The sequence below is a fragment of the Phycodurus eques genome, chromosome 6, assembly GCF_024500275.1.
Source record: "Phycodurus eques isolate BA_2022a chromosome 6, UOR_Pequ_1.1, whole genome shotgun sequence".
Classification (NCBI taxonomy): domain Eukaryota; kingdom Metazoa; phylum Chordata; class Actinopteri; order Syngnathiformes; family Syngnathidae; genus Phycodurus; species Phycodurus eques.
The window spans coordinates 23,455,408-23,469,123 of record NC_084530.1 but is presented as its reverse complement, the minus strand read 5'-3'; the positions used below and the strand labels follow the sequence as shown (position 1 = coordinate 23,469,123).

The 13,716-nt window shown below is 41.6% G+C and overlaps 1 protein-coding gene across 1 annotated transcript; it reads right to left on the bottom strand.

Annotated features, from left to right (window-relative positions):
• Positions 1-1,229: 1,229 nt before the first annotated feature.
• Positions 1,230-13,285, bottom strand: rnf150a (ring finger protein 150a). Its single transcript, XM_061680245.1, has 7 exons — positions 12,696-13,285; positions 7,646-7,896; positions 6,626-6,697; positions 6,472-6,554; positions 6,292-6,388; positions 4,134-4,326; positions 1,230-3,937 (listed from the first exon to the last, which is right to left on the bottom strand). The coding sequence occupies exons 1-7, from the start codon at positions 13,153-13,155 to the stop codon at positions 3,789-3,791; spliced, it is 1,305 nt and encodes a 434-aa protein (XP_061536229.1). The 5' UTR covers positions 13,156-13,285; the 3' UTR covers positions 1,230-3,788.
• Positions 13,286-13,716: the final 431 nt, after the last annotated feature.

Sequence of the window (13,716 nt, the reverse complement as noted above, 5' to 3'; positions counted from 1 at the left end):
AACTGGTAAAGTGATTCATACTATAAAATAAATTATATATTCGTAAAATTAAACATTTGATATAAACATCAAACATTTTAAATAAACATTAGCTAATATAAAAGCAATTCAATCTAAATTAAAAGAAAAACTTAAGTTCCATTTTTTGTAAAGTATGTAATGCAGTGGTCTTTTTAATAAATACCCAATTTATTTCAAGGCTCTATTTATATGTTTTTTTTTAATCTGCACTTTTGTACTATGTCAAAGTAGTAATTTAAATTCAGATATATATTTATTTATACATTCGGGTGGTTTTTATTTTATTACAGCAGCAAACCCCCACAAGATCAATTGAGCCATCAGAATTCTGCTAATAATGCTCATTTCAAGCTTTGGCGATCTGAAAACAAAACTAACAAAAAAAACAACCTGGAATTTATTCCAACACAATGCTTACAAGTGCATCAAGGTTAACAGGGACAATTAGCTCATCATACGCACAACTATTCAACATTAGAAGATAGCGATGGTGTTATCTTTTCCTGGACATTGTCAAATATATTGGGCCCCCTAGCTTCAAATATCACAAGCAAATACAAGTCATGTGTCTTATTCAAGACTGTGACCCCGGCCCACGAAATTCCAAGTTCCTCGCTTTAAAGTTGTCTCACACTCACTGGAGGGATAAAGTGCAACAGGTTAACAACAGACAGGTAACGAGGACGTCGGCCTCGATGAACTATCGCCTCTTTGACGGAGAGAACGAGGATACAGGCAGGAAAAGCAGCCAGTGCAAGGGGGCTACACGACTATGTTGGGTTAAGCTGGTGCCTGATGTTTTATTTACAAATATCAGATTTCCTCATAGGGCAGTGGCCGGTGGTTTGTTCATTCAACTGCAGGAGTATCAGACTGCCTACTGTGGGTAGTGTGCTAGATTTGTCACTTTTATCATGATCTGTTTGGTTTTGCTTGTCCCTCATAGATTGAATCCACTCAAAACCTTCGATGAGGTTGACATGATTGCCGATTAATTGAGGCGCTGTGTCAAGTGGAGTTGGGGGAGGGGGGGTTGTAACGGTACAGTTCTGAGCCCTCCCGTGAATAGCGAAAATCAGTGAATCACTTCACAATAATCAGAATTTTGGCAAATAGTGAACAGTTGTTGTTGTTGTTCTTTTTAAAAAAAAAAAAAAAAAAAAAAAAAAAAAAAAAAAAAAAAAGGCTTCAGACTTTCTGATGCCCAGTTGAAGTTCACTGTGAAACTAAAAATGAAACTAAGAGAATTACATACTGTGTATTTAAAATAATCACATTGCTTAGCCTTTAACCCTTTAAGCAACAGATATTTGAACACAAATGGTGCAGCTACACATTTAGCCATCTAACAGTAATCACAGCCTGTTATTTTTTATCTTCTGCGCGGAGCTGAGCCGTCTATTCTGTACAGACGTCCATATACAGTATTTACGTCTCTCTGTCTTATACTGTCCCCAGGTGGCTAAGGCAGGCAGTGGAGCATTGGCCATTCAATTGATGCAAAGTGTGACATAAACTGTTTAATTCATTGTAATTCATTTTATCTCATTACGTCTTTTTATAAAGTATAATATTATAAAGTGCTACTTTTCTCACGGCTGGAACAGATTAATGGCATCTCCATTCATTTCAATGAGGACAGATGATTTGAGAGAAGAGTGATTTGCTTTAAGAGCAAACAAATTAAACTTGTATCTCAAGGCACCGCTGTATTAGATAATGCTGTGGCGGACGAAATGAAGCGCCTTTCCTCACTTCAACAGAGTTCCTTGGTCACAGGATGAAACAAGATTGAACCAAAGCATTTATATGCATTGGTATCACTCGCTCACGTCAGGGTAAACAAATACAGTGTAGCTAAGCCTCTGGTGAGCAGAAATCATACTGAGCGATATTCTCAACCGCACCAACTTACAATTTTTTCTGTAGAGCTTGACTAAAACTATTTGTTGAAAAATGCACATTTCACACCTTTTTGTGCTCATTCTCTAATTGCTACAAGAACCCGCTAAAAGGCCCTGCTACTTCTAAGGCGCCATGTTAATGGAGGAGTGGCTAGTGTTGGTCACAGCTGGCTTGGCTTATAACTGCAATGTGGTGGAACATTCCAGTAGAGGTCAGGTGACAGACAGGCAAGGCTGCTGGTGGCGTTTGCGCTGAAGAAAGCAGGGTGGTTAACTTTTCAAGGTGAATGCAGAGAAAGGTATGGTTCAATGTTGGTAATGGTAATGTTAAGTAATAGCTACCTGCTGGAAATAAGGCACATTCAGCGCCCAACAAAAGATAGTCATCACTGAGTGAAAAACGTAGTAAAACGCTGCATAGGAAAGCAGTAATTATTTATTTTATGGGTTTCAATGTAACGACATACACGGTAGTCGCAGTTCCGATTAATTTTTTTCCCCCCAAATCAAATCATCTGCAAGCCATTTAATTTTAGGTAACATAGCAAGATGAGTTTGAAATTCCAGTAAATTGTTTTGAGATCATACTTATGGGTCAAACTATTAATATAGGCAGTTCTAAGCAATTTTAAAAGGTTTAATTCTGGTAGCAATTGTGCAAAATCTCTCGGACCACAAGTCCATCTTTTGAGGATCCCCGAAAATGGCCAAGAGGGCCCTAAAATGGTCACTTCAAACCAAAATTGCAGACTTCCTGTTTGTGTTACGGCATGGGTTCTTGACTTTTTGGTGAGTCCACCCATCATAGACATGCCTACCAAATTTCATGCGGCAAAGTAAAACTGGCTTCGGGGTCAAAATAAAAAAACAATCAAATCCAATTCCTATCAACCAAACAATGTTTATTCTAAGATGAACATGCCTAAAAGTTTGGTGAATTTTTGAGGATTGGAAAGCTCTCACTTAACTTTTTTCTGGCCTAAGAATCGTAACAACGAAGTAATTTCGAGAGAGCCTTCGCACCAGATGCTCAGGTCCTAAATATTCCTGCTACTCTCTGCAGTTGACTATAAACACATCCGACCCATATGAAAGAACATTTCTAAATATCAATACCCACATTTGGACTGATAGATCGTCCATATTTGATGCAGCATTTTCTACTTGGCAACAGTAAACAGTGTACGGAGGGCATCCTTTGATTGGTCCCCTTATATTTCCCTTGTGAGCACGACGGATACACTTGGCGAGGACTTGAAGACGACATGTTTGCGAGGTCCGACTGCCGTGTGGAGTGGTTTCTCCTCCTGACCCTCAAGGTTGACATCACTTGTGCGAAAAATGACAATTGTCTGTACGAGAGGCTGAGTTGGCATGCGTAGGCGAGATGGGGAGCCAATCCAAATATATATATAAAAAAAACTGTCAGTGATCTGAACAGAACATATTTCTGGATCATTAAACGCTTCATACCGGATGGAAGAGCCCGTTCTCGTCTTTTTAGTGGCTCGGAAAAGCAACAATTTCCACAGTCTTTACTGCAAACCTTTCACCGGGAAAAGTGTGGGTGTTGAAACAACCATATGCCCCGCGGGTATGATGAAAAGTGTGGGTATTGATGGCGTAGCGTACCGCTCGTCGTGCAATGACAGCAGGAAAAAGTGGGTGCTAACCCTTTCCCGGGTTACAAACGTGTGCGTGTTGAAACAACCACATACCCAGCAGGTGTGACAAAAAGTGTGGGTGATGTCTGGGTGTCTCGATATGGACAATGTCCATAGATGCACAAAGCTATCAAGCAGATGGAGACAGAGCGTGATATTTTTGGAGCGTCTTGACGTGGCAAAACCTTGGTCCTTAGAATCATGTGCTTCGGCCTGGGTCCTGCTCGTCCTCCTTTTCCCGAATACTCTGTCCCACGCCGGTTCTGGATCCGACACGGTCCACTTGCGACCCGCTTACCAAGTTAAGTGAAGAATCAGAATCACTGCTGAGTGGCAACTGGTGCTCACCTAACGAAAGGGCAAACATATTTGAGTTTTAGGATAGAAAGCAACAGTCGGTTTTCAGCTGTTTCCTGCTGTTGTGGATAAAAAGGCACAGATGTGGATGGGAGACAAAATCTACATACATCTATTTTCTATAGCAGTGCTCCTAAAGCTTTTTAGACCAAGTACAACCTAAAATGTACTTAAATAATGGACTCACTGCTGGAAATTATGTAGTTCTCCTCCGCCTGCGGCGCCAACTCCACGTTCGGACTGAGCCGGGTCGGATCCGTCGGCCTCTCGGCCAGCTCCAGTGCCACGGAGCTTTCGTTGATGGTGATTTCGCTGGCGGACGGACCCCCCAGCGACATCTCGTAGTCCGGCGGCGACTCGTCAGAGCAGTCTGCATTGAGCTGGACAGACCATACAGATTGACTACAATGAAGTAAAACTGTGCGATATGACACATAAAGTATTTTACGATACAAAATGTCTATTGTACGACATAATCCTCTATTGTTTATACTGTTAGATTAACCTTGATGCTCATAGATCATTTTACACTTGAGATTATGTGAGTCCTGGGATGCACATGTCATGGAAACTGAGTCCCTGCAATTTATTGTCACGGAATACAAATACTGTAATCCAGCGCTACATCACAGTTCTTGCTTTGCGGTCCTGCTATATTGCAGATTTTTATTACAGTTGTTCCTCTATATTTTATAATTTTTATACAATATTTTTGTTTGCCATTACTCTCTCTCAATATATTATGCGTTTAGGCCTGTCATGGTAGCAGATTTTTAGGACAATATATTTTCCCCAAAACTTTCACGAGAAATGATAGTATCGTTGTTGTTGTTTGTTTGTTTTATGCCACTGACTATAATGATATTAGACCATAGTAAATAATTGTACATAGCTTACTAATTCTGCGCTGGTAATCAAAGATATGAGCACAACTGTATAATGTTCTCATTTACTAAATAAAAGTAAGGCTGAATTTCACAATAAGCAAGTAAACAAAAATAATACAAAATATATAAAATAAAAAGTTATACGTGTTCAAATAAAGTGCTTAACTTAAGAAAAATGAAGTGGGAGTTCCCCCTTTTCTGTTTGGTATCTTGACAAGAGTGAAGTCGCAAACAATTTTACACATTTCATTTGAATAAATCTTAATAACTGAACTGTTTTAGATGTTATGTTTGTTCAAAACCTTTGTTTCATATTGGCGTTCCACATATAAGCACTTTTAATAAGTGAGAACCTCCCACTGAGAAGTACAAACAAAAATGACACTGATGTTCCATTTTATGCGCTGTTTGTTCCAAATGTTTTCTTCCTTTAATCGTTCATTTTCTGATCTTTCTCCGTCTTTAACTCAACTTTCCACGCGGAGTCTCTTTCTCTCTCCACTGCTTTGTTTCCCCTCATCTTTGTCTGGGCTGCGTGCAATCAGTGATTACAGCCTGAAATGCAGATTTAAGTGGCTGAAGAGTGTGGCTGAACTTGCATGTGATTGGTCGGTACGGTTCATCACAACCGTAAAGCCTGTAATAAGTTGCGGCGCCCCATACGTCTTGAATCATAATCTCTCTTTTTTTTTTTTTTTTTTGCTAAGGTGTGGGTACGTATGGGACTACTTCTGGGTCCGTACGCAGACCGCGGTCTGCCAGTTAGTGACCTCTATATGTCGACATGATCGAAAGAGCCAGAGCGAGCTGTTTAGCTCCTGAGCTCGCTAGCTAGTTAGCTCACGGGCTAGCGAACATAATAAATAGTTAACGTTCCCTAAAGTGTCCCATTAGTCACTACTGTACTTAGTAGTGACTAATGATTCGTACATACCTACTGTAGGTAAACAATGCTGTGCATCTGTGGACGCAAATTCACCATGCTTTATGCGTCCCTGATCATTTTTGTGCATCTCAGACAATTTATTTTCCTTCACTAAGTAATACTTTTCCGAGATAAACTTTTTTTTAAAAATAGTCACCGGAAGGGTTGGAAATGTTGCTAAATATAGTGACCAAATTGCTGAGTTGGCAACACTGACTGTTTTTGTCAATCAGCTCCTCTCTCATTCGTGTAAGCAGTTCATATCGCTGGGGTTGGGCTCAAACCTCCTATCTCCAAATTTGGTCATTTTCATATTGTTTCCACAAATCAATACTATTGGTCTGTCCCCACATGGGTCTGGTATTTTTTACAAATTATTAACCAATCTAAAGTGTTGAAAATAGCTTGTTCTCTTCGACGATGCAATGTTGATGGCAATGGATGGTTTCCTGAAAAGTGATGTTTTTGGAGATGCGAGGATTCCACCCAGCGCTACGAAGAGCAAGTGTAACGGCAGGTAGAGAAGAACTCACAGAGATTCCCAAGGCTTTGAGTATATTCATTTTACACATGGGACACGTCTGGTGATCATGTAGCCAGGGGTCCACGCAGTGCTTATGGAACACATGCCTGGAAGAATATGCAGTGTATTATTACCGCGTGTCGTGAACAAATAGACCATCTTGTCCTCACCTTTGCAAAGAAAACCATACCTGCACGGTAACACCCTGACAACATCATTAGGCTTGTAGGCCTCGATGCACACGGCACAGCTGTCAAAGTCACGCTCGGTCTCCTGGAACAAAAATGCCATCACATCGATGTAATGTAGTTCGAATAAATAATGTCACATTAACTGCTGACTACCTTGTCTCCTTTCTTAATGGTGCGTACTGGAAGCTTGCTGATGGCTTTTTTGGCAGCGTCCCCCAAGCGTCTCTGCGGGCCAAAACAAAACACAATCTTAAGTGTGACACCGGGACGCATCAATACCTAATATACTCTGAGAACAACATAAGGTTAAACTAAAAGAGGTTGATAGACAGCAGTAGCTTCCTCCTAAGTAGGATGGACATTTAACTCAACCTCTCAACACCACATAAAATGTAATGTCAAATTAATACAGGGAATCCCCACATATTCACGAGTTTTTGTTGCTTTGCTGCTGCTGAAAAACTCAGGATGGCCTTCAATAAAAAAAAAAAAAGGGACTTGAAAATGTAATGTGGGTCTGATTAAAGAACAGAGCGGACTGTACATACTTTGCCCACCTCTAATCTACAGTCTGCAGCAACAATAAGGGAGTTAGCCTCACTGTTCCAGTACTTTTGGAGCGGCCTCTACGTCACTTATTATCTAATTTCCTATCTTTGTATTATTCAGGCGCTTCGGTGAATATTGAAGCCCTGGGGATAAAACCAGACTAATTAGTTTGAAGGGAACAAAATGAGGGAGAAAAAAAAAACAAAAAACTCATTAACAACAAACTCATTAATTAATCCTTTAATTTGTTCTCTAAGGGTAATTTGAAGTTTGAAATGACACAGCTTCTAAATACAGAAAGAAAACAATGAAAAGGTGGCAACAGTTTGGACATGCTGCAGTTGTCATTTGTATATATTTTTGTTAAAATGCAATCACTGGCTGCCGCCCCTGCAGATGTTACAATAACAGGCGTGGCGATGATGTAACAACCAGTCGCTATTTGCTCTTGTTGATGGTTCACTGGTTTTGTGGGGCCAGCTGTCAAGCTAATTCCGGCCTCTCCCTGGCAGCCGGCACCAGATGGAAACATGGAACGCCGGTGACTGTCTTTTATAGCGTAGCGACGCTCAAACAGATATAGCAGTTAGAAAATAAGAATTTTTGAAAAAGCTCAAGCCATACCTGGTTGCGGTCTCGGACATTAGCATAGCGGAATCTCTGGATATAGTAGAAGACAAGCCAGGCGAGGGAGATTATCATGAGAATGATGAAGGAGATGGAGACAAACACGACCGATGTTCTGCTCACATACTTCTGCAGGTTGCGCGTCCCTACAGTGATGTGCAATGTGACTGCGACGTTCTGCTCCAGCAGTGCCATGATCTCCCGACCTTTATGCTCCGGGATCATGATGGCCACTATGTCGCCTGTACCTGCACACACATGGGAAATGATCGCGGGTCAGACGAGATGTAGATACAACAACAACAACAACAGTGGTGCCTTGAGATACGGGTTCAATTTGTTCCGTGTCCATGCTCTTCACTCAAAATACTCATCTCAAATATTCTTTCCCCATTGAAATGAATGGAAATGCCATTAATCCATTCCGGCCTCCCCATCTCCCCCCCGAGAAAAGAAACAAAATATATATTTTTGTGTTTTAATAAGCACAAAAAAAATAGCACTCTATAATATTGTACTTTATAAAAACACAGGGTGATAAAATAAACAATGTGAAGCATTAAACCGTTTGTGCCTCATGATCTCACGTTTCATCCATCAGTGTCTACGCATGCTGGTGTGCCTGCCTTGGCCACCAGGAGGCACTATTGTATAGTACAGTCATGCAACAAATGAAGAAGAATAGACTTCTGCTGTTCTACCACTCAGTAAGTTGCTGTAATATTAGTCTTTTTTGTCAAGGATGAAGAATATATATATGTGTGAGTAATTTTATGTTATCTGCCGATATGTGCTGTTCCACCATATTCATTTAAATATCCGTTTCTTCAAGGGTTCTAAAACCGCAACCGTCAATGCTACCTGTTAGCATGTCAATGGCGTTTACAATTCATTTGGTCGTTGTTTGTTTGAATTAAGCTAGCAGACTCTCCTGAGGCAAACCTGTGGTTGTTTTACAAACACAACTTGTAATTCTCTTTCTTTTATGCTTAGTTTGACCATAAACCTCAACAGGGAGTGCCATTAAATAGCTTGAAACTTCTCTTTTTTCATTAAATGGTTACCATTTGTTAAAGTGGTGCTTTTTGTAGACTTGAGTTGAGCCACCAAGTGCTCATATCTCAAGTTTGCACTCGCAAGTCAAAGCAAACATTCCGCTGAATGACGGTTCATATCTCGAAAAACTCTTTTAAGTCGGGTCAGTCGTATGTCAAGGTACCATTGTACAGTAAACTCTTACCGATTCACAAATCACCATTCGCAAACTCGTCTGTTTGCAAAAAAAAATTGTGGAACATAACTAAAACTATTCACCCATAGATTTTTTTATACCGCTTGTCCTAATTTTCGGCGAGTGAACTGGAGCCCATCCCACCTTACTTTTGGGCGAGAGGCGCATTGAAAAAGTTTACATACAAGTGACTGCTGGGTGACGGCAGCAGACTTTACAACAATGTGTGAAAATATAGGTGACATATTTTTTTACAAAAATGCTTTTCACTTATTCAAGCTGCAACCTTTTAATCCCTGTTATAAAGCACTTATTTGTTCATGCATGACGCAATAAAAGGAGAGCATCACAAATATTGACTTTTTTGGCTCAGTCCCTTTCCTAACAACTCTACTCCTTCCTATAAAACATATTCCTATTCCCTCTTCCTGTCTGGCGTCTTCAAAACATTGGTTTTACTGTATTTTGACGCAAGGTACCGGTAACTTCTCTCTTGTCTACACTTGTATTACAGTTAAAAATGTGAATTGAACATCTGTAGCTTTGCTTCATTTTTGGTGTGGGAAAAAACTAATTTCTAGGGTCTTAAAGATGATGCACACTGGACAGTCTCGGACACATGGGACATTAACAGTTCCCTCGCCATAGTATGAGAATAACAAGTTGTGTGTTTTGATGGAGTTGCATCAAGAGAGTGAGGATACATCCTATTCCCTCCGCAACAACGAAGTCATCACAACTCCCAGGGGTGGCGTCTGAACCTCTCAGACAACAGGCATGCCTCTCGCTGTCATACAAGTGCGACCAATGCACATCTGCTAACATTCCCAGCACCACTTGTTGCACCGCCCTCCTGCATAAATCCCTTTATGTAACTCAGCCAACCGTGGTCTCTGAGTCAAATCTAATCAATTAAAAGACAAAATGTCCCTGCTGTGTATTAAACTACAGAGTATAAAGAGATTGAATTGCCATGCTTGGCCAGTGCTCGTACAAATTAACTACACACAAAGTGTTCTCCTAACAGTGGCGAGACAGAAAATGGAAGGTTGTGCTCGCTGCGTTAACGCCAACATGGTGTGCTCAGGCGTCCAGGTGTCACCGCTGGGATGGAAATGACAGACGGTTGGCTCTGCCATGGAGCCTAATGAGCAGCTCTGCTTAAGTAGCTCCCTGACAGCATTTGCGTGTGTATGTGTGTCAACAGTCAGCTGAGATATTCAAATCCGCCTCTCCTACAGATTTATGCTTTTATTGTACACAGCCATATGCGCAGAGAGAAATCAACAACCTAATGACTAACCCTCATGACTGAACATACGTAGCATTCAAGATGTGTGTTGGTTGTGTCTGCAAGGGGTGTGGCCTAATGAAAGATGCCAGCAGCTGGAGCCTGGTTGGCCACCTCCTTGCGAGTGTTTTCATTTTGTATTGGTATAGCACTGTATAATATGGTACTTTATTTTATTTTTTTTAAATCATAGTACTAACAAAATTTTAAAAAATGTAAAAAACATTTTTTTTTTAATTCTAAAGTTTGTGCATCATGATTTAATGCTGCAGTCCAATTCAAAGTGCTGCGCCTGCCTTGGCCACCAGGAACCAGTACAGTACAGTATAATACAGTCATACAGACACAAACAAAGAAGAATCATCTACTACCACTACTGTGAGTGACTCAGTAAAAATGCTGTAATATTGTCATTTTACATGACAAGGACAAAGAATATATGCCTGTGAGTATTTTCATATCATCTGTCTAAACGTGTTGCTCCACTGTTTGTGTTTAAATATCCGTTGCTTCTATCGATGCTAACCATTAGCATGTGAAAGGAATTTTCCGTAGATGTTAGCATTAAGCTAAACGGGCTCTCTCGTAAGGGAGAGCTATGTAGTTGTTTAAAATACACAAAGTGTAATTATCTTTGTTTTATGTTTAATTTGACAGCTTGAAGCCTTGTTTTCATCACGTTCACTAGGGTGCCGTGAGATTTTTCAAATAAAATATGTGCCTCATTAAAGTTGGGGAAACACTGATCTAAATGTTCAGTTGTGGCATGAAAGGGTTAAACCCAGACATGCCGGAGTGCTTTTTTTGCAGCCCAGCTGCGTTGGCTCGGCGCACAGAAAGTGTTCCGCTCTTTATCTGGCAGCCTCACGTCGGGTCCGAAACGCCGCGCTCTACATCGCCTTCCTCGTTTGTCTGCCAGCGGTGACATCACCCCTCGGCCCTTTCCCCCCCAGCCTCTTTGAATCAGGGAAGCGGACAAGGTCTGGAGAAAAAAAATAAAAATAAAGCCTGCAGCTGTTAACACATTCACTGCCATTGACGGCTTTAGAAGTCAAATATCCATGTTCGCTGGGAGGCTGGCAGTGAATTAAGAGCTTTGGTGCAGGTGTAGTTTGTTGGGCCAGTGCCATGTTGCCATGCTTAAAGATTTATTGCTATGGACAGGAAAATACTCCTTGGAGGCCCATCATTCCTGAAACCATTCCAGGACTCAATCTGCAAAAATTATGTACGCCCATGATAAATCTCCAAGAGTTTGCTGACATATTGCCAAAAAGGAGTCACACGTTTCCAAGTGGACCCATTCATCAACTAAGCCTGAAGCCATCGCTGTGTTTTGGGTTTTTTTTCCCCTGGTAGCAGGCTTCTTTATGAAAACTAGCAATAAATGATACTATTTTTTTTGCTGATATCGGACCAATTTCCCATCTCACAGATCTGATCGGGACACCCCTAAGAAAGCAAATCTCAGGATAGGCACGTATAGGTCAGGTAACCAGTCGATAGCTGTTAGATTCTACAGACAAATTGACAAGTAGGCTTTGCAAATGTCGCTCGGTCTGACGTCTGCTCGCCAGATGCTGAGCTGCTGTGTTTGTTTACGGTGGCTTGAGCGTGAGATAGTTACACTTATTGTCTCTTACCTAACATGTTCCGTGTCGGAACTCACCTTTGTCCTGTACCAAATGTTTTTGGTACCGTTACACCCCCGAATATATTTTGCAAAGCCTCAATTAATTGCCAAGGATGTGAACTACTTGCAAATTTCCCCATTGTTTGACTATTAAAAGGTTATCCTATCCTACGTTAACAAAAGATTAGAGTAGATTTATTTCAAACAGGACAAACACGAGAAGAATTACAGTATTACAATTATACTTTACCTAACGGAATACAGAAATATTTACGAGAAAATTTGTGGAATGGTAAATAGCGAATCATCACTGTATTTACACTGTTTAACATTTTTAGACTGTTTCAAATCTTGATACTTGGATTATGGTACAGCAATCTATTTGCCATAAATAGAAGTAATTGGCGAAGATGCTCTGTGACTTCCGTTGTTTTTTTTTTGCCCTAGGTATCAGTGGCTGGTATCGACAGTCTTCACAAGTACCATATACCTTGAAATAAGGCCGATATCGGCCCGAAACTGATACCTTGGTATCACTACTCACAGATCCCTAACGATGACAGAACAATTGAATGTTCTTCCATTAGATGGCAGAAGGTACCATAAACCTGTGTATCCATATTTTTCCATTGATACAACAGAATAAGTCACAGCTTCCTTGCGAGCATCTCAGCTCCATTTCACACAAATTTAGACAAAAATCATGATTTCAGAATATGTACTTTGTGACATTTATCTATCGTGGTGTTTCTTTAGATTTTGTGGAAAATGGGTGGCTTGGCTCAAAGGTTGGAAATATTATTGTAATATATTTGCATTGAAACCTGTAGCAGGATGCAACAATCATGGGAGGGGGGTGGAGGGGGAGCCTGCGTTTGTGTGTTCGTCTCACCAGAGTGGGGCATGGTGATGGTGTCGTTGGTACCACTGGAGCCCACATTGTACACGACCACGGCCGAGGCGTTGTGGTCGGCCGCGTTCCGGATCTTCTCACGGTAAGTGCAGTTCCCCGCAGCCACCAGCGCCACCCACGCGGCGGCGGAGCGCGACGCCGGCGGAAAGCGGGTGGCCGGCTCGCACATCTGTCGCTCCTGCGGCAGAGACGGCGCCAGGACCAGCCCCCGGGCTTCCCTCTTGGGCGAGTGCTCGCCGTAGCGGCCGCATTCGCTCTTGTCGCTCCGCGGCCTCGCGGTAAGCGGGTCCAGGTAGGTGATGTTGACGAAGGCCGTGTACCACTCTTCCTTCTCGGCCACGGTGAAGTCCAAGCACAACAGGTGTACGGAGCACAGGGAGGAGACGAGCCACGTCGAGAGAGCCACACTGCGGCACAGTCGAGAGATAGACGGCGCCATGGTAGAACCCGGAAACAGACAACTTCAAAAACCCCAAACACGTATCCGGTCGCCGGACTCGAGTCAGTCTGGTGCTGGTCCACTTGCGAGAACTCTACTACACATTATCACCTGCTGATCGGGAGGGGGGGCAGTTGTCACTCGCTGTTAGCAGCCACTCCCCGATTGGCTGGGCGCTTGTCGATCACATGACGTGGGCGTGGCCAATGTGGTTTTGAAGCACCGGGGCACGTGGTATCTGCCTGACTAAAAATAAAAGATGAACAGTGCAGTACTTCAATTGTTACGTGCCAGCGGGGAAAAAAAATGGCGAGTGTCATGGAATTAACGAGTGAGGAAATGATTCATTTATGTTGAAATAAAAGAACAAAAACGAATTATCATATAAAATAAAAAAATACAATAAAAATCAGTGGGTCTCAAACACTTTCCAACGCTTTCCAATGACCACCATAATGACAAACATTAAAATGCAGTGGTGAAGTAGACCCAAGTGTTCATAAAAAATGAGACAGGTTTTATTCCTAAAAGTATATTTGATATTGTAAGCTACTGTAACAT

Bases quoted from the DNA above. Each gene is read 5' to 3' on its own strand.
- rnf150a (XM_061680245.1), bottom strand. From the start codon at position 13,155: ATGGCGCCGTCTATCTCTCGACTGTGCCGCAGTGTGGCTCTCTCGACG. The intron at 6,389-6,471 runs GTATGGTTTTCT...ATATTCTTCCAG, and splicing joins GTCAGGGTGTTACCGTGCAG to GCATGTGTTCCATAAGCACT. The intron at 4,327-6,291 runs GTGAGTTCTTCT...TGGTCTGTCCAG, and splicing joins TCAAAGCCTTGGGAATCTCT to CTCAATGCAGACTGCTCTGA.